Here is a 21,504-nt window from a genome sequence, read left to right as displayed (position 1 = left end):
CGAAGTATATACTATTTTGCTTTAATATTCTTTGTGAATGGACACGGTCATTTCAAAACTTTATATCAAGAAATGTGGGATACACGTGTTTCTACATTTTTTAAATTATTTAACAATCACACGCGAAGAAACTTTCTAAACATTAAAACAGTTGATATTTCAATATTAATAGCGCAGAGGATATTCCGATAAATTTTTGAACGGAAGTGTAACAATCTCTGCTGCGTTAGATTCAGAAACGATTCTTTTATGAAACGCTCATAATTTTCTTGTTCATTGCTTTTATTAAATAATATGTAATTATAAACGATATTGACCCATATTATTCGTATGTTCATCGCAGTTATATTTATAATACTTTACAATATTCTTCAACTTTATTATACAACCTAGTAATTAAAAAGTGATTGAAAGAAAATTCTACTGTTTGAAATTGCTTGGAAATTTTCTACGGTTTGCTGCAAAAATTCGTTACGTACTTTACATTGCGCGTTTTACGTTTCATTCGTTACAGTCCATTAATATTCAATGACAACGTCCGATCAACTGAAAATTAACGCACGTGGAAAGTTCTTTGCTTTGGCATTAAATAGAAATCTTCCAGTCCTTGCTGCGATTCTGCTTCTAATTTTAACTTATTACATGTAGCCCAAGTAAACAGTTATCATACATTGTTAGTTAAACTATCACGTGTTGGAAAATTTGTTGGGTAAGTGGCGGCGAATGACGTATGCTGGCAAAACTTTCGATAGGTGATGTAATTTAATCAGGCCATCAGGTTTTTATAATCTTCTCTGTTAATCCACTACAGGCATATGTAGCTAATTACGCTCGAATATTTTCTGCAATTCTAGACATCAACATTTTCCGCTTCGTAATGTAGCAAGCACCAGTACTGAAGATAATTTAAAACTCGAGATCAGGCATTGCCGAGATTTGTATTTTATGCGCAAAATGTTTCTAAAACGTCAGGGACTTGTGTATTATATAACTTCAATCTCCGTACGAAGTCTCAGTTTTATCAGAGAGTAAAGTTTTATTATAATTATACTACGAACGTTCGTTTAAAACATGTTTATTCAAAATGATAGCTATACTGTGGTTACCACTTTATTTATTATAACATTTATATACTACTCGACTCCAAGTATACAGGGTGTCTGCGAAATTATGCTACAGATTTTACAGACAAACAATAGTCGGAGAAGAAGAATAACATTTTTCCCTTTGAAGCTTTGTTTTCCAGAGAAATTAGCTGGAAGCTATCCGTCAGATAGCCGTGTGCTAATTGTAAGTTTCCATATAATATAATTATATATAATTTAATAAGATAAGCAGAGTTACGTGTACAGCAACACGGTCGACTTGTTACGTAAATAAAATGATTTACAAAAAGTAATACCCTTGTCCTTATTTATGAAAGCATTCCAAACGCGGACAGTGCGGAAATAAGATAACAGCAACGATAGGAAGCAAACCGTGACACTGTTCACGTTGATAAATATCGACACGAGGGGAAAGAGAACTCGGGTAACTGGAAACCTACAATTAGATCACACGGATACCTGGCGGACCTTCAAACCGATTTTTCTTGAAAACGAAGCCTTAATTTCTTAGGTACGACGCGCCACTATAGTGGCTCACTTTACTTACTCATTCGCTCACCGTTTGAAGAAAACTAACTTTTTCATTTGTCTTGCTTCACACTTCTTTTGCCCTCGCAATAACAGTGTTAACAATATACAGGAAGAATATATAGTCTTTGTTTTGATACCAATTGTTGCTTTTCGTTAAAATAAATATACCATTGTTAGATGCTCTTTTCAACACGCCAATCCGTATCCTTATAATTTTTTGGAATCTTCAACCTCAAAGTGTAGCTTCAAAATAGAAAACGAAGAGCAATTTGAATAGCACTATCGCGCTATGAGTGTAAAAATTGTGACCTGGGTCTATGTGTCGTACAGCGCTTTAAAACATATCACCCCCAACTATATTATTAATTATTAAAGTAAATCATTAAAGTTATATGCATCATACCTTTAAGAAAAATTATAATTTAATTATCAAAAACTTCCTTCCAATGTTCTTGCGTAGAGAACAGCATCATCCGTCACATATTGCAGTGCTGTATCGTTTTCGCGTCAAACTCTGCCGTACGGAGAAACAGCTCCGTACAAAAATCAAAAGGTTAAAGGAAACAATGTTATTCTTCTTTTTCTACCAATTTTTGCGTGCAGAATCATCAGGCAACCGCTTATACCGTGATTTCGAGGCACTCTGTATTAAATTTCCTATCGTTCGGAGGTAGAGATGAAACGTGTAGAACCTGACTGAAAAACGCGCCGCTGGAAGACGAGAACAGCTGCAAATTGCAGAAGACTAAAAAGCCTGTGTATGTTTGAATAATTAACAACGTCTCACCGTCGAATGTGTGTTTACCAAACAGCAAATATTGCCAAAATCGTGGAAAAACGCATCGTTGGACGCTCGATGGCCTGGCATCTGAAAAGAGAAGGTATCGTTTTGCACAGACAGAATATCGACTTACCAAGCATCTTGGAACCCTGAACAGGACTCAGAGGGTAAAAATCGCCGTGGAGAGGGCAATGGAAGCCAACCCTGCGCTCCCTTCTTCGCGCTCTTCTAGTCAGCGTGCAAAGCAGCACGCCGAGGGCGAGCATAAGGGCGCCCACGACTATGCAGATCGGTCCCAGAATCCGCGAATTGCCCGTGAACGCGATTCTAGCCGCGTACGAGTCCTTGTCTTCATCCTGGCCGGGACCGCGATACGACGCAGCTGAAACAGACAAATGAAGCACGCGTAAGCACCGAGTCAAGCGATATCGGTCATTTTCCCGCCCTTTGGTGAACGATTAATCGACACCTGTGTGGCGGTAATTTCTCTCCTCTCTTTGCTTCGACTCTCCTTCGCGTCCCTTTCGAAACGATCGCCTCTTTTCTGTTCCTTTCGACCGTTCTTTTTTTTCTTTCTTTTTTCTTTTTATCACTTTCAATTTCTTTTCCTCGTATTAAACGAGAACTCGCGAACGACGATGGAATTTTTAAGGCGCGGCGGATAAAGGGACGCGTAATGAGGTTTCGTAATTCAAAGCCCGGACCTGGGACCAGCTTCCCTCTACCTTCTTTCGGGATTTTCGGCCGCGTTATTAATGTTTCAAATTTAATCTCGCCGAGTGCTCGCGGCTAAGTTCACGCTTCCACGAACGTGCGCGCCATATCAAACTGCTGTGCAATACTCGCTGCGAAGAAACGGTGCAAAAGGGAACAAACAGAGAAAAAGAGAGGGAGAGGGGGAAAGAGGCGAAAGAGAGAGAAATGTGATTTTGCAGGGCAGGTGATTTTCAATTAAATAAGCAAGGACAGACGACGGTGGGATTGCTAGTACCGTTTCGAACCCATTACAGGGAAATTGGTACTTGCCGCGTGAAAATTATGATCGGCGGTAATATCCCGCCGTCGTGGTTAATTAAGCTCCTTCAAATTGCGATAGACGTTTGTTGCAAGGACAAGTTAAAGAAACAAGCTTTCTAGCAGTGTTTTGCTACACGCTGCAGTTTCACTTCTGGAGATGGATGCGGACCAAGTGACCCAAATTTCGGTCTGATCAATTTTTGTTGTTAAATGCTGCAGCCGATAAACGGTAATTGCAGTTTGAAGTAGAAACGCCGTTGGTTAAGTGAGAGAAAAAACAAAGGAATTGGCTGTTTCCAGAGTTTTCTGCAAAGTGCTCTGTTTTTTCGCCAGTGCACCATCTTCTTTCTTAATATATAATCTATAATTTCTATATTAAAATTTAGCTCCTGAAATGACGTATCGTATTAGATTTCAGAAATTTCAATGGATAAAAAGACAGTACTTTGTAATCAACGTAATAAAAAGACAGTATATTGTAATCAACATACTTAAGGATATTAAGTAACATGTAATCTTAGAACATAAGCAATAATACAATGATATTATTGACATTATTTTTAAAAACTACATTTTTCTGTTTAAACATATAACGTAGAAATATCGACGATGAAGAATTAGACGTTTATTTGTATAATAAATATAAAATATCAATAAATTCCTGCAACACAAGTCTCGACGACCTTCCAGTCTAAACTCTTTCTGCCATACTCACACAACCCGCATGTAACCATTCAATAATATGAGTATCACGTTAATACTATGTATTTCATTTATTATAATAAACTAACTACATTTATTCCCATAAAAAGCGATGTGTTTAAGGGGCCCAAATTTCTTTCGCTGGTGAATCTTTCTTGTTAGGTGCTCCTGCCTATAAGTGGCGATTGGAATTTAAAATAGAAATGTCGCTAGTTCAGTGACAGCAGAAACGAAGGAATTCGCCACTAGATTACGTCTTAATATACGAAGTCGTATTTCAACATCTAAAGTATGTAATTCTAGAATTTATTTTTGGCGACGCTTGGCATATTGCTTCTATTTTTATATTCCAAAGTGGCGATCTCGTTCTGTCACTTATCTATATATTATTGTTGGCAATTATATTAAAAAATGCCTTTGAAATTATGGACGTGTGTTTTGGAAAGAAATACGAAAAAGAGTCATCGAATGAAAGCGAAGAAGAGCAAGAGGTGGCCTGCTTCAAAATGACTTAAATGCGTCAGGAGTTTTTATGGAACTTAACTACCATGTCACGCGAGAGTTAAATCTTTCTTATTATTAAAATTCAACCTAATCTCAATTTGCATAGTATAAACGAAATAATTTAATTAATTTTTCTTCCAGGAGATGGAATTTCTCGTCTCTAAGAACTACAAATTTCGTGTAAAATCTAAAATTTGCGAATGGAATTTGTTAGAAATCACGGAAAATTGAAATATCTTACTGACAAGTGAACTTGAGCATTCGTTGTGCTTGCATCGTACGAACGTGTGTTCTTATTGCCAAATTTTTTCACTATTGTACACGCAATAGAGACTTTCATCGTTTGTAAATAGTCTATAGCTGCTTATGCGTTTATGGGAAATTTAATACTAGAACTATCACACAAGTCAAATTGACTGGTTTTACAATTTTATTTTAAAATTCCTACTTCATGTTATATTTTTCCCCGCAATGATGTAATGACTTTCGCAACGATAACTAAAAGAATAATATAATGAACTTTATTTTGTTTTTTATGCATTCAAACTGAAAATAATTTCGTATCAAGGCTATTTATACCAATATCAGTAAAAATGACTGGTACTTGTTAAAGTGTAAAAGGGTGCTGCAATCTGTTTAACGAACCCCAATCAACCAGTTTCCTCGTTTTGTACAACTTGCCACAAGTTTTGAAAATTATTATCCGATATGACGATATCAATTATCAGGAAAATTCAGGATCGATCGCTAGATCGCTAGATACTAACACTAGAAATGCCACACCGGTCAAAATGACTGGTTCTACAATTTTATAAATGTGTCAACCTTCGTTTAGGGATCTCAGATGGATTAACAATACCAAAAAAAAAGTAAATAAAGTAATAAATCCATAAATATAAAAATATTCTATTATTACGTATTTTTTAAAGACATTTTCACTGGTTTTGCTAGAAATAGCTTCGTGTTAACTATCGGTAGTTCTAATGTTAGAGACGCGTACTGCACATGAAAACACGCTGAAATATGTAAAATATTCAAAGTATAGAGCTCGCCATAATATTTATCAAGAGAGAAAGGTCTCTATTCAACTTCCATTTCCTTTGTCTTGTTCGTAAAAAATATAAATTCGCTGTTTATAAGTAATTAATAAACACGATGGAATATTCTTCAGGCTACTGGCAAGTTTCGTAGATGCTTCGATTTTAGAATAACAAAAGCATACATAAACTATAAATGGCTAACGCACACACGGCCAGATGCAATTCACGGGACGTGTTAAAATTAACTTAACGCGGTACGAACAACACTAACGCGTTCGTGTCACCGCGCTGTTCACCGGAACTGTGAACGTCGTATTGCAAACTAGTCCGTGTATGGACATATAATATGCGTTCTGTTGATAATCACTAGGTAAATCATTCGCTAATGATGCAAGTAAATTAATTGGAAAACTCCTGTTCCATGAACGTCAAACCTTGACTATAATGTTTTCGTCGAAATTTTCAGTATAATGGGACGTCGAGGGTCCTAGCTACAGCCGATTTGCTCCAAATTTAGAATACTCTTGCTCCTTTTTAATCCCCTTAGGCTATTTTCTTCCCTACCACGTCTTTAGGATTAAACCAACCAATTAATTCAGTTTCTGCCTTCTCTTCTCAAAAGTCATCAGAATTCCTCCCTTGCTTTAATTCTCCGAAGAATACAAGTTGGGAACTAAAATTACATAAAATTTCTAATTATCCATTACAATTTATTACACGTAATTTAATGTTACTATTACATTCTAATTAATTTGTAACGATATTTTTATCACCTACGTACAGATCTCTGTGTTTTTCTTTACAACAGATTTTTTTTACCTAAATAATTACCGAAATTGTTGAACAAATTAAATTTTGTTATTAAAGCAGCTGTTGTCTTTACGTATAGGAAGATATGAAGAAGCTGCTCCGCGTTAGTTTTACATACCGAGAACACTGTTCTATCTCGCAAATGTTAACGATCGACATCAGTTAGAAATGACGAAGTTTAATTGCGAAATGATCTGGCGCCTGTTAAGATCTCGTACTCTGACGACGTGTTTATGAGCGAGTCCAAGTGTTGGAATTTCATTTGTATGCAAAAGTTCTAATGTAGTAGCTTCTGTCAAAGACCTGAGAAACTTACCTGCCACTTATCTCGTACCGTGTTAATTTGCACGATAACAGTACGCACGTATGTTTGCCAAGTGGTCGTATATAAAACTGATAAACTCGACTGACAGATCTTATTTCGTGTTTATTTTCACATTAATCCATTAATTTGTGATTCCAAAAGAGATACATTTTCTTCTAACAGGAACTATACGATCACGAAGAGGATTAGCATTACAAAAGTAATGTGATTTGCGAGATCTCTCGTTGCATAAAGAAGACATATTTTTCTAATCCAACTAGAAGAAACCATGTAAATATGCTTTTTGAAAAACACGTTCGAACATAGAAGCGGCCACTTCATTGCATAAACATTGAGATTACGTAGCTGGAGGTTGTCAAATAAAATAGAACGTAGCTTAGTACAACGATCACTAACTTGATCAAGCTTTATCATCTCAAAGCTTCAACAAATTCGATCGTAAAAAAGATTTTTAAAGTGGCACGCAGAGCCGTAAACACGATCTCTTCGTTTTTTAAATTCAGGTACTAAGAGATCTCAGAAAAATGTGGCAGGCGTGTATAATCCTCGAGAAACGTTCATCCTCCTTCTGATAGGATTTTCTCCAAAATGAGATGCTAACGATAAACATTGCAATCTCCACGTAATTTCAAATTGCTCACATCAGCAAGGAGAATGTATTTGCTAGATAAAATCTGATAAGCCGCCGTCGTATTGTAAAGAACGATTAATTTGCTGATGGTGTGAATGTCGTAAATAGTAACCAACCATCTTCAAGGAAGACATTCGCAATCCTGAAGGGATAGCAGTTTTTATGATTATGCGACAATTTCCTTCACGCTCTCGTTAAAGCTTCTCCTCGTTTAACCAGAACGTATGGCTGTCTCGATGTCATGATTCGTTTAGAGAGACTTGTCTGGCTGAAAATCGTGCGTTCAAAAGTATCGAAATTTTTAATCGCTTCTGGTGGAACATAGAGTAGATCGTGGAAATAATTTGAATCTCCTATTATTTGTATGGATATAAGTAATATTTATATTATAATATGATATTATTAATATACTTATTATTATTGTATAATTAATATTATAGAATTATATTCAAGCTACACTCAGCAATAATATTACGTAATTAATATGATTATATTATTATTTATTATTAAATTTATTCTCCTTCTACGAGTCTTACGTATTACGCCAATATATTTCCAGTATTACGTATTTTTGTGAATACTACGCGTTCTGCCAGACATTTTGAAATTTCATTGCCACTTTAATGAAACGCGTATCATCATATTGGTAAAATTTGAAACGAATCTGGAACTGCATATGCATAAGGTATTTATTGCAAGTATACGCTTCGCAGATATCGCCAAAGTATCTGGACATTGCATTAATAACTCACGATATTTAGTATCACTATGTTTAACATTGATATATATATTTGAGATTAAATACCATTCGTGTCATATAATAATTACTAGCTGCATGTTTGTTATAAATGTCTTGCAACTTCAGAGAACAACAATCGTTCTACGTAGTCGTGCAAGAATACTTAATTAAAACATTTATAGTAAAAAGAGATAAACCTGACAAATTGTTAGAAAATTATTCAATTAATTCTCCGATCGATCAAGGATTATTACCTCATTAAGTGTGAAATCTTAATAAAGTTGAATATGCTAATAATTCTCATTAATTACCATATATGTAATGAGGTTAATGCATTCATTGCTTCAGCCAATTTAGATATTCGTGTTAACAGGTTTGCAATTACTATAGATCTCTTATTATATTTTTTCTATCGCAATGTACCGTATTTTATATATATATATGTCGGATTAACATTAGAACTTAGGGCGCGTAACGATCCTCCGTTTGAATTAGCCATCATTTTACAAAACAGAGATTATATTTACGCGTATATACAAGATTTTACAAAGTATAATGAATATTAAGTTTAACGAATAATAAAATTAACAAATAATAAGTTTAACGAATGATAAGATTAACGAATAATAAGTTTAACGAATACTAAGATTAATGAATAATATGTTTTACGAATAATAAGTTTAACGAATAATGAGTTTAATGAACGCTACTAACAACGTTCTTGGGTTCAAACGAATCCACGGTCAACGGGATAACTCTTTACTATGCGTAGAATAATTTTAGGCACAAAAATACGATTGCTGAGACGCTTGGTATACTGCTCGATGTGTCACTTTCCAAGGCGATCACACGAATAATAATCTGATGGAAATCTTTCTCGCTGTACGATTGCATTTGTTTGTTATATGCTCGTTGGAAGCATCGAGAAGGTTCCAATCGCCGTTGCTAGGCAGTTTCTGCCAAAAGTTTGATGTATACTCGTTGGAAGCATCGAGAAAGTTCCAAACGCCGTTGCTAGGCAGTTTCTGTCTGGAGTTTGATTGTTAATACAACGTGTGTCCCATTATATCGACACCTCCAAAGTACAATCCTATGTGGCCAGGCCCGTTCTTGAAGCCGTATGCCGCCACAAGCACATTTCTACAGAGAACCATACAACCACTCCACATCTTCGTCAGGCAAAACGTTTATCCCGTGACCGTGGCTACGTTCGGCGACCAGTTGTCACCTCGAACCCAATTTCGCTATCACAAATCTCGAACAATTACAATCAGATCGAATGACAACAACTGCTTAATTACAGCTATGATAAAATCTAAGCTAAAGCATTGGAGAACTTTTCTCAAAATTGCAAAGGGAAGGCTCCTGTTTTCCTTTCATCATCACATATATATCTACTGAAATTTCAACAATTGAAAAGATTGCAAATATCATTAGTATAGAGATAATCAATACTAATGAATCAACAAGAAATTTCGTTTTATCACGATGACAGTGATCAATTGTATACATGGAAAATATCACGAACTATATAAAATATGTAATGTAACTGCTTGAAGTCGCCGATCAATTATTAAACAAATAATTAGAATTTGTTTGTTGATTTTTTAAAAACGTAATGAGTGACGCTTCTCATCGTCTTCTTTCACGTGGTATCAGCTACTACAAACCGGTTAGACTATCCAGATGACTACGAGTTAACTATACAAAATATGTACTGTAACTGAAATCGTCGATCGACTTTTAAACAAATAATTAGAATTTGTTTGCTGATTTTTTAAAAATGTAATGAGTGACACTTCTCATCGTCTTCTTTCACGTGGTATCAGCTACTACAAACCGGTTAGACTATCCAGATGATTACGAGTCAACTATACAAAATATGTACTGTAACTGAAATCGTCGATCGACTTTTAAACAAATAATTAGAATTTGTTGATTTTTTAAAAACGTAATGAGTGACGCTTCTCATCGTCTTCTTTCACGTGGTATCAGCTACTACAAACCGGTTAGACTATCCAGATGACTACGAGTTAACTATACAAAATATGTACTGTAACTGAAATCGTCGATCGACTTTTAAACAAATAATTAGAATTTGTTGATTTTTTAAAAACGTAATGAGTGACGCTTCTCATCGTCTTCTTTCGCGTGGTATCAGCTACTACAAATCGGTTAGACTATCCAGATGATTACGAGTTAACTATACAAAATATGTACTGTAACTGAAATCGTCGATCGACTTTTAAACAAATAATTAGAATTTGTTTGTTGATTTTTTAAAAACGTAATGAGTGACGCTTCTCATCGTCTTCTTTCACGTGGTATCAGCTACTACAAACCGGTTAGACTATCCAGATGATTACGAGTCAACTATACAAAATATGTACTGTAACTGGAATCGTCCATCGACTTTTAAATAAATAATTAGAATTTATCTCGTAAAAAGAAGTGATGCTTTGGATCATTTTTTATTCGTGTACTATTATCTACTACAAATCGTTTAGTCCTTTCAGATATTTATAAGCAACTGTACGTATGGAGCTAAAAATGTGAAAAATACACAAGAAATCTTACTTTTCACCGAGAGATCGGATACAGAGAATTCCCCTGCGTTTCAAGTTGATTCACGTTATACTTTCATCATCTTTTTCGATCCACCGGAAGATAGTGATTACTCATGGAAACACGTGGGAGAGTATTAAACGAGCTTTCCTGCGAGCCACTGGAGAAAGTCATTCTCCTATGCAGCGATCTTTATAAGGGAAGAAACTCGGAAGACAGAGAAGAAACGAACGAGGCATACGTAACTTAACTCGTTTTCGATTTCATTATACGCGAAATCTGTATGCAGATTCGAATGCGTAGGCGGGCGAGAAACTGCTTGTAGAGACTGAAAGAATCGTTTAAAGTTTAAAAACGCTTATTAACGTTCGAAAGTAACCAGACACTTGCCTGTTCCAAATGTACCATTATGCGCCTTACGGACATTAATATGTCACTTTAACGAATTTCATTCATCAATTTGCTGCATAACAAAGTATTTCTTTTCGTTTCGATTATGAAAGAAAAACAAGAGCAAACATCAAGGCAAACAATAATGGAACAAATATTACTTGTAAAAAAATATCGAGCCTCTGGGTATTCAAAATAGATTGTAAACTAAAATTAATAATATCGATGATAGATCGTATAAGAAAGTAGAACTCGTAAAACTTATATTTTTAGCTAAAGTATATACAAGTGTACCAGAGCAACGATCTCTCGGGCTGTTCAACTCGAACCTTAAAATTTTCGTTCCAGAATACAACCTGATCAAGATGATTTTTAACGACTTAAACTGCAATTGTATGATAAAATATAGAGATGAGAGTAAAAGGTGGATAAGAAAAAATAGAAACCAAAAAGATATTTTTAAAGCGTAACTAAGAATAGTGTAATTTCTAGGAAACTAAAATAGCTTAAATCGAATCAAGTACAAGATTTTAGCCTTCTCGTGGACCATCTCGAGAATGAAACTGTGTATTTTGAAAATTTTCGGAGACCAGTTCTCCAAATTCTATACAAATATTAAGATGAAAGCAACGTTTTCCCATTTTCTGATCTCACAGCAAGCCATTTACTTGCACTTTGCAGCAAAGCAACTCGTCAACGCGAAACCTTCGTAGGCTCCACCTAAAGAGAATAAGAAACCTCCTAGCTTCTCTTTCGACCATCTTAAGAACGTTTCTGAAAACTTTATGCGAATCAGCTTCGCGTAGTCCCGTCGAATTTCATATAAATCCAACTGAGACGAGAAAACATGCAACTTTTACCAGTGTGAGATTCAGCTGAAAGCTACTTGCGCATTGTTCCGAAGAAACCTGTCAACCTTAGATCTCGATAGCTGGTGAAAAATAAGAAATTTCCCGATACGTGATCCAACATGTAAAGTAGCCGGTTGGTGAGCGTAGAAGGAGCAAACGGCGGGGAACGAAAGGGAAATGGGCTACAGGACCGGTCTCATCGACAGAGCCAGAGGCAAGAAAAAGAATGGCGAAAGAGGTTGGAAGGACTGACCGGTTTTGATAAATCGGTTGGTAACAACGGTCCGGACCCGTATCCGAGAAACCGTGGCCAAACAAGTAAACGACCAGCTGTTGCCCGTTAGTGAGTCTTTCTTCCTCTGCTTCTTCTTCTGCTCCTTCTCCTTCTTCTTCTTCTTCATTGCCCTCTCCTTCTTCGTGACATAAACGCTGTATTGCCATCACCGAGTTCGATCACCTCAAAGAATAGTGGTTCTCAAATGGTGTACCGTAACGAGCCGAGCAAAATGGCCGATAGATTCTGAAGCGAAGATAAAGGCTGCGTGACGCGAATCTCAACAGCCCTCTTAGCCGTGTATCAAGAAGCGAGATTTCAATTTCCAAGCTGCTCAGTTTCAGAGAGTTGAGCAAATATTCGTGCGTCTGCTCGGTTGTTCTTTCGAGCACCTTGAAAGTGCGCTTTACCTCAAAATTCCATTAAAATGGTAATTCAGCTGATAGATCGTCCGTGGTGCTGCGAGATGTCGAAGAGGATTCTTCAATTATCCGTGTTACGGCGATTTCTTCGGATAACATCGAAGAATCTAATCGAAAACATCGCTCGTGAGACAAAGAAACTTTCTCTAACTACACGATACTTGGACAATTTTTCTTTGTATCATTAGGTTGCGTAGCGAGTTCGATATTTCTTCAATGGAACGTCGCCAATCACTGTGCCAGATCTAGGTAATCGATGCACGTGTGCATTATTAATTGCAAATTAATCTTTGCAAATGCATTAACACGTTCGTCGCCCAGTGTGATTCGGATAAGTTCCCTGCAGGGTGCAAATCCGACCACCGGTACGCAGAACGTAAATAGTGCAACAAGCGGGAATTTATTGTTTATCGCCTTCGATTCATTGTAAAGAAAAGATTATTTAGTTCTGAAATGGAGAAAGCGATAAGTTTTCCAGGTAGACTATTCCGAGGGATCTCAGATCTTTCATTTAGTCGATAAGCATACTTGTGAGACGTATTTTTTCATCCTCAAAATGTTCAGTGAACAGACGATGACGAAGTTTACAACTATTGTTCGAAGTTCCCAAAATCACCCCAAGTGTGTTTCGAATGTTTTAACAATTACCATGCGATACAGTATAATGTAATACTTTATCTAGAATATAAATTAATAAAAAGTATGGTATAATATATTTTTAATATTTTTATGTTGTATATCCTTTATATAATATCCTGTATTTAATTAACTCGATCAAGAAAAGCGTCATCCATACTTGGATATACCCGTAACATAGTTAAGCAGCTCTAGCAGTTTACTAGTAACTTAGGAGATTTCGTTGTTTTATTAAAAACTTTAAATGCGTTTTTTATCAGCATCGTACACTTGGTTTTGTAAATGTCTAGGTAGCTCATCTACTCCATAGCTTAAAAAATTTCGTCGTTTTATCAAAAAATTTACGTACGTTTCCTGTACAGGATTAATAGAGTTGAGGAGAGTTGGAGAAATTTTTGCGAAGAAGAAAAGGAGAATATTTCTTATTTATTGTGCGTGTAAAAGCTGACAATTAAGCTACATACGATTTACGAATTACATCGACTTATTCAAACATCTTTGAATCCAATATGTTCGCTATAAATAAATATTCAACTACGTTTAATCATCGCAATGATAATCATATTAAATATTTAATCATAATTAACACTTGAACTACCACACCAGTCAAATTGGCTGGTTTTACAATTTTATTTTAAAATTCCTACTTCATGTTATATCTTTTTCCGCAATGATGTAATGACTCTCGCAATGATAACTAAAAGAATAATATAATGAGTTTTATTTTGTTTTTTATGTATTTCGTATCAAGGCTACTTATACCAATACCAGTCAAAGTGTAAAAGGGTCCTGTAATCTGTTTATCGAACCCCAATTAACCAGTTTCCCCGTTTTGTACAACTTGCCACGCGTTTTGAAAATTTTTACTGCGTATTATCCGATATGACGTATCAATTATCAGGAAAATTGAGGATCGATCGCTAGCTCGCTAGATGCTAACACTAGAAATGCCACACCGGCCAAAATGACTGGTTCTACAATTCTATAAATGTGTCAACCTTCATCTAGGGATCCCAGATAGATTGATAATACCAAAAATGTACATAACATGGAATTTCTTCTGTAATTTCTACTGTCATTTTGACTGACTGGTAGAAATAACTCCGTGCTAACTATCGGTAGTTCCAGCGTTAAATGCATAATCCTAAATCCAATTTTTCTGCTCTGCCTCGAGGAAAGTCTGTAATCTGATCTAGAGAATAACAAGTGATACTTTTGTATCAAATAGTCGTAATATTCGTTTTTTCTCCTGCTTGTTCGTTGCTGTCATTAAATGATTGAAATACAAGCGTAAGTTGCTGTAATATTTTTCGAAACGTATCAAAGTCGAACAAACTCATTGCACAACTGACTATTTTATGTCGAAACTCGGTAGACTATGCAAAGTCACTTCTTTTGTCATAAATTACATCGCAGACGATTTTTCGACTTATGATTTCAATATGCGTTTCCTGATGTGCCTTCGATTAGAAGTATTGGTATATGGAAATGCGCGGTCTGGTAAAATGAAATAAATTTTAAACAGCAACAAGAAGCAGGAAAAGAAATAGTAAGCCAGTTATGCGCGGCTGTTAACGGCTAATTAATTCTGAATTATACGGGCGCGTAATAAATCATCTACATATTTTATTTATAAGATGTCGGGTTGGCATAGGCAAATCGATCCTCTTGGAACCTACTGATCATTTGCGATGCAAATAAGCATTTCCATTAGTTATGTATATTGACAAAGACAAAGTAATAGAATTTAAATAGAAAATTAAAACTCGTTAAACGCGCCATACCAATTGCTATTATTAATCGTCGTGTTATAGCTACGTAATTTGTCATAGGATGAGCCTTTTTAAGGAGAAATATCCTTAATCTGATATAGAAAATATTAAAGCCAATGGAATTTTATATTTTTAATAGTTCACAGCATTTAATATTGATGAACGTGAAAGCTCGCGTTATAATACCAGTACGACGATAAAAATTAGAATTATAGAAAATGTTGCAAGTAAATTGTACTTATTTAGAACGTGAAGTTTATAAATTAAGTTCATTCAAATTGGCTATTGCAAAAATAAAAGAAAGGGAATATTGATCGTTCGAGAAACAATAATTTTGTAAATGTAATATCCAGATATTGTACGACGTAAAATAAAACAGAAACATATTTCTGTATTTTATTTAAACACTCACAACCTTTATCGTGTCTCTCTATTTTTCAATATTTTTTATACTTTTCATAATTTTCAATCGCTATTGCTATATCGATAACGTATTTTTATCACTAACAGCTCTCTACTTGTAATTATTACCTGTAATTAAATAAAATAAGGCTACGGATATTTATACATTTATAGAGAATTCGAAAATGTAAAAATACAAAAATGTAAAATCAAAAATATAGAAAATATTGAGATCACAGCTTATACTGTTCAACGAACGAATCTCTTTTCAAATTTCGCTGCTTCTGCTGCATTTATAAAAATATGAATTTTCGTCAACGTTCACGGTCTATCTGCACCAAACGTTTAAAATGTTATTCTTTGATAACAAGGCGAACTATAGTGGGATCAATTTACTATCAGGTTTTAGCAGAAAAGAGGGCTTCTGGCAGAAGGTTAAGCTCGCGTGGATCGGGAAACGAATGAAGGATTAAAAAGGAATTACGTGGCCGTATCCGTACAAGACATATCGATTGCATTGAAACGAAAAAACGCCGGCAGCGTGTAGCCAGTGTCGCTTCGTTGTGACTTGTAACAGCATTGCGTAATAAGTATCGAGAATTCGTAGGTAAAAAAGAAACGACTCCTCGTTTCTGTATAATTTCCACCGACTGATGTTTGTCGATTGTACGAACAATCTTCGATTGTTCTTTCGTAAGAAGCCTACCGTTTATTCGTCGTCCGTGTAACTCGATCGACGCGGTAATTTCCTTCGAATCGATCAGTCGCAATGACTTGACCGTTCAAACATCGACTACCAGCTCAGCCTAGAAACAAGGCTTCTTATTCGACATAACTAATCGAATTCCGCGAATGCGACAGAGGCTTCCGTCAGATCACCGGAGAATGCCGAGCTTGGAATGGTAAACGTTTGCATTATGCTATATAACGCGTGTTTCCTAGTTCCTACGTGTTTGTCCATTTCGCAAAAGCCGTATCTCTGTTGAGACGTTGATTAACCCTTGATATTGACGTCTAGGCATCTGCTAAAATTAACTTCACCTGCGGAGTAATCGTCTCTCGATGAAATTGAAATTTTTATTTTACTGTCTGAATGTAGAGAGGAGTTTTGGAAGCCCCGAAGCTTAATTATTAATTATATTATTATATTCAATTAAGCTTGTTTTATTCGATTGTAACGAAAACGATATATTATGAAATGAAATAATTATATCGAAAAATTGAGGCAGAAAAGGAGGAAGGAGAGGAGAATTGAATTGAGAAAACAGAGAGTAATTTAAGATACAGATGAACAATACCGTGAATAATTATAAACTGAAGCCTATTTTTAGATTTTTCGTAATACCGAAACCAAGTTTGAGGAAATTGTTTATACAACTTGGTATTATAAGATACGGCAAAACTGAAGATACAACAAACAAAAATTCTCTTCTTCAGAGGTCTGGAAGAAATGAAATCTCTGAAAATTCTTCTCTTTGGCTGTGAAGGAGTATAAACTCAACGTTAATTTTATTACCTTTTCGTTCAATATTTAATGGATTTTTCTCTATTTTTGATTACTTCTACTAATCCGTTAGGTACACTATCCACTAACCTATTTAAAGTTCCCTTTCGAATATCCGCCCACGCGGATTTTATTCTTTTTTCTCGCTAGAATTGCCCACGGGTGCTCGATCGGGTTCAGATCAGCACTCAATGCTGGTCATCGTAATAATTCTATCCCGAAATTGTGAAACCACTTCGTTGTAGTTGCGGTTGTACATATAGGAGCATCGTTTCGTTGAAAAATTGTCGCTTTGTCTTCTATCACCCTTACGAAAGTTTTATAGAGTTCAATTTATCTTTTACAAGAACAACTTCACTTAACCCCTTAACCTACAACTACGGGCATGGCCCGCAGTACGATGATCGGGCGAAACGTAAATATTATGGGCATAGCCCGTAGTAGATGATCGGACCATACGTAAATATTACGGGCATAGCCCGTGTTACGATGATCGGGCCAAATATAATATATAATATAATATATAGGGTGGTTGGTAACTGGTGGTACAAGCGGTAAGGGGGTGATTCTACGCGAAAAAAGAAGTCGAAAATATAGAATAAAAATTTTTCGTTTGAAGCTTTGTTTTCGAGAAAATCGACTTTGAATTTTCGCTGTAGATCGTTGTCTCGATGAAAAAATTAAAAAAAAAATTTAAAAAAATGTATATTCTATATTTTCGACTTTTTTCCGCGTAGAATCACCCCCTTTCCGCTTGTACCACCAGTTACTAATCACCCTGTATAATAGCTTGTTTACGTTTTCGGCCCAAAATTCTCGAACGTAAATCGTAGGTTAAGGGGTTAACATATCCAGCCAGGATAAGTAGTTTCTCGAAAATATCGAAAAAATAACACGGGAAGCGTGTTTGAGTCTGTGATTATTCACAACACTGTACGTAGGTAGATATTATCGTTAAGATTTATTTATTACGTATGTGTCTTTGGTTATGAGTAAGTTTATGTCTATTTTTTTAGTTGTTTACGTGCAGGCTGCAAGGCTATTGTTCTATTGTATCTTGTAGCATAAATAATTCTATTCTATTCTATTCTAATTGAATTAATTTTCATAAAAAGGTGGGTTTAATAAATAGCAATATTTCTGAGACAATATGGCAAGTTTTAGCAAATATGGCACATTTTTGAAGATTTTATAGCTTTCATGCTACTCGATGGCTAAAAGAAAGACTTTAATACGAAGTAGATGAAGTACACACGTAATATATGTGAAGTATAACACACGGAGACAAGTATCGTACCTTAATAGTCACATTGTTTTTCAACAGATAAAACAATGCATTCGCAATTTTATAAATTTTATAAATTTTGTCAGTGCATTAGTTTCGGTATGTGCTATAAAGAAAATAATAGAAAATTCACTTTTTATTCCTTTCACGTTACTCAGTGGCTAAAAAGAAGATTTTAATATGCATATGAATCACGTAATGCACGAAAAGTAACGAACAGAAGCAAATACACATTGTACGTTAACACCCTGTTCTTTCATAATCACATTTTCCTGCAAGAGTTACATCAATGCACTCGTAAGTCATCAGATTGAATTCTGTTTGAGAAACAGAATTTGTTGTAGAGCTTCTGCTTAATTTTATGAGTTGCAGTATGGAGATGTTCTAAGGTAAACATCGATATTACACGAGATGCTTCACCTTGCATCACCGACAATCGGCAGATGTCTCACAAAAAGCAAAGTTGCGTTCGTTTTTTCTGTTTGTTGACAAAGTGGAGAAAATATATTTACAACTGAATCCGTCTACTTTTTACCTTGCGCTCGTTAAAAAGGCATGACAATTGAATGAAATGTGTACACGTTATATTGTACATTAACATACACAGTTTACGTAACGAGCAAACTTGACACGACTCGTCGAGAAAGAGTTGAATTATACTTCCTTACGCTCGTTTCATGATGTAATGACAATATGGCTTCGAGGAAGACTGCTATCCGCGTTATGTGTGCCCCACAGCTATTACTTAACCTCAAGTTTAGCTTAATCTGGAGTTTACGAACTAACTTCATCGGATTAATATACCGATCATGTAGCACGATAATGATCAAATATTGCGAACAGGTAATTAGTTATCTGAAGATATTAGGCTTATCTTTAAGAAATGTATATAATAAACGAATAAAACGTTAACTTTTGAATAGTAACAATGGAACTGAAGAAGATTAAAAAAATATATATGTAAATTCTATAGAATCCAAACTACGCGCCAATCGACATTTTCTACCTTTCCTTTGTTTTACCAGCAGTAATTTGCTGAATGGAATGGTATGGCTGAATGGAGAAGAACGGTAATTTAGGACTTAAAAAATCGATTCTCCATTTTCCAGGTAAAATTTGTAGTAGATTTGTTATTAACTGCTACTGTATTTAATTTAATTATTCCCAAAATAAACTCAATTTCCCCTAGGGATTTACATTATTAGATATATATATTTTCTATATATTATATTTTATATATTTTTTTGTTTTCTTATAATATATAATTTATTATATATATATTTTTCTAAACGTATGTATATACAGTTCAACAAAAGATAAGAAAACGACGTTTTCAGTTTGCTAAAGTGCAACGAAACATATTTTCAAGTTGTATCTTCTTTTATTAAAATTACCTATGAAATCTAAATAGCCATAATTACCAAATATTGAAGTATACGTTACCGATATCAATATAATGTGATTATTCATGAAACACTTATGCATCCAAGATAGATCAGTAAGAAGAGTAGAAAGTGAAATTTCATGAATACTAATTCAATTGATCGCTTATTCCAAAAATTCTTTTTTAATAATACCATTAACAATTTTTATCGAAAGAATCCTATAGAAATTAGGAAAATATAAAAAGCTTCCAAAAATCATATCTCCCATCGAGAAAGGAATAATAATAATAATAATAATGAGAAGAAAATAGAAGCGGATGTAAAAGTAAAAATACATAATTCAACAGAAGGAAAAAGAATATGTTTTCTTGCTTATCTGCTCTTTTAAATCATCCTTATTGATATTATGCACAGTAGTCCATGTAAGCGTAAACGTATCATATCCTCTTCCTTAATATAATCAAGAAACACGTTGGAAGAGAAAGATGAATAATTGCAAAGAATATCATATCTGCAAGATCACAAATATTTTGCGGGTGCAGCATAATGCACAACGCGTGTGCATTTGAGAATTGCAATATTTTCCTCGTATTGTTTTACGTAAGCGATGATCGAGGTAAAGCGATCGAGAAATAATTAGTTTGCGAAATACTTCAAGTAAATATCATCGTTTAAAGAGATTTGAATTACGGGATATTTTCTGCTTGCAGCTGTATCTGATCTTATCTGTCCTTTTAAATCTTCTCGAAAATCTCTAGGTCGCAGGTATATCTTATTCTTTTCGTTAATTTTATGCTGCATTGCACGAGATTAAAGAGAGACGTAATCTGACATACTTGAAAATAAACGTTTCCACGTAAAAAGAAAAATATTCCTGTTATCAATGCTTTCTTCTCCATCTGTTTCCATGAAAGAAGCATTTATTTCGTGCAATACGCGTTTCTCTGTCTACGATAGAAAGCTGCAGAACACCAAATGAAAAAGACGTTGAATAACAAATCTCAGTTTACGCGAGAGAGCATGTAATCAAGCTTGCACGCACGTATGGAATTATAATCCGAAATGTATTAGAAACCGACATTCATTCGAAAGTTGCTAGACGTTGGAATTACTCGTTCTGAATTTTCACTGCATACATTAGATTGGCTGGCAACTGATTTACGAGGGTCTCGTCAGGCTGGCGTATATCGAAAATTAAATTTTCCACGCCCCGGTATCTTGCAAAGAATTTTCTGGCGCCGTTATCTTCATCGAGGAGGAAAATCGCGCTATTATCTGCTTCGATATACATAGGGTTCGTCAGCTACTTTTATTCTCACCACTTTCCCACGAGCAATAAATTTATAAACAAGATAGAAGCTTCACGGCAGACCGAGCAATTTTTCTAATGTTCCGTGTGCTTTTTGCGTAATGGAAAAAAGACATGAATATTTTTTAACTGTCAGCTACGTATAATTTTCTTTGCGTTATATGAAAACGATTAGTGAGATAAATTCAATGACTTACAATGTATTACAATGGGATTATTAAAACACAAAATATATAAAATACAAAATAATAGGAAAATTACATGAACACTTTGCAACGTCAATAACATTATTATAAGATATGACTACTTTTACTGTTTGGAAAATTCTATAGTTTTGGGCTCTGAATTCGCTAAAAACTTGAGGAAATTTTTCGTTTTTATATTTTAATGATACTATCCTGTAGTTTATTATACATTATAATACATTGTAATATATTATTTATTTATATTATATAACATTGATATATATATATCTCCTTATAATTATTATGTTGAAGGAATTACAGCGATCAATTTAAAAATG

General features: G+C 34.9%; 1 protein-coding gene across 5 annotated transcripts in view; it reads right to left on the bottom strand.

Annotated features, from left to right (window-relative positions):
* The window catches only part of LOC117214943, a 215,204-nt gene that overhangs the window by 114,063 nt on the left and 79,637 nt on the right, over positions 1–21,504 (bottom strand). For all 5 annotated transcript variants that reach the window (XM_033461322.1, XM_033461325.1, XM_033461321.1 and 2 more), the window contains exon 3: positions 2,552–2,800. In XM_033461322.1, coding sequence (XP_033317213.1) covers positions 2,552–2,800 — 249 coding nt within the window. The remainder of the gene's footprint in view (positions 1–2,551; positions 2,801–21,504) is intronic.

This window comes from Bombus bifarius, unplaced genomic scaffold (genome assembly GCF_011952205.1).
Source record: "Bombus bifarius isolate JDL3187 unplaced genomic scaffold, Bbif_JDL3187 scf7180000009275, whole genome shotgun sequence".
NCBI lineage: Eukaryota > Metazoa > Arthropoda > Insecta > Hymenoptera > Apidae > Bombus > Bombus bifarius.
This window is presented reverse-complemented; position numbering and strand designations above follow the sequence as displayed.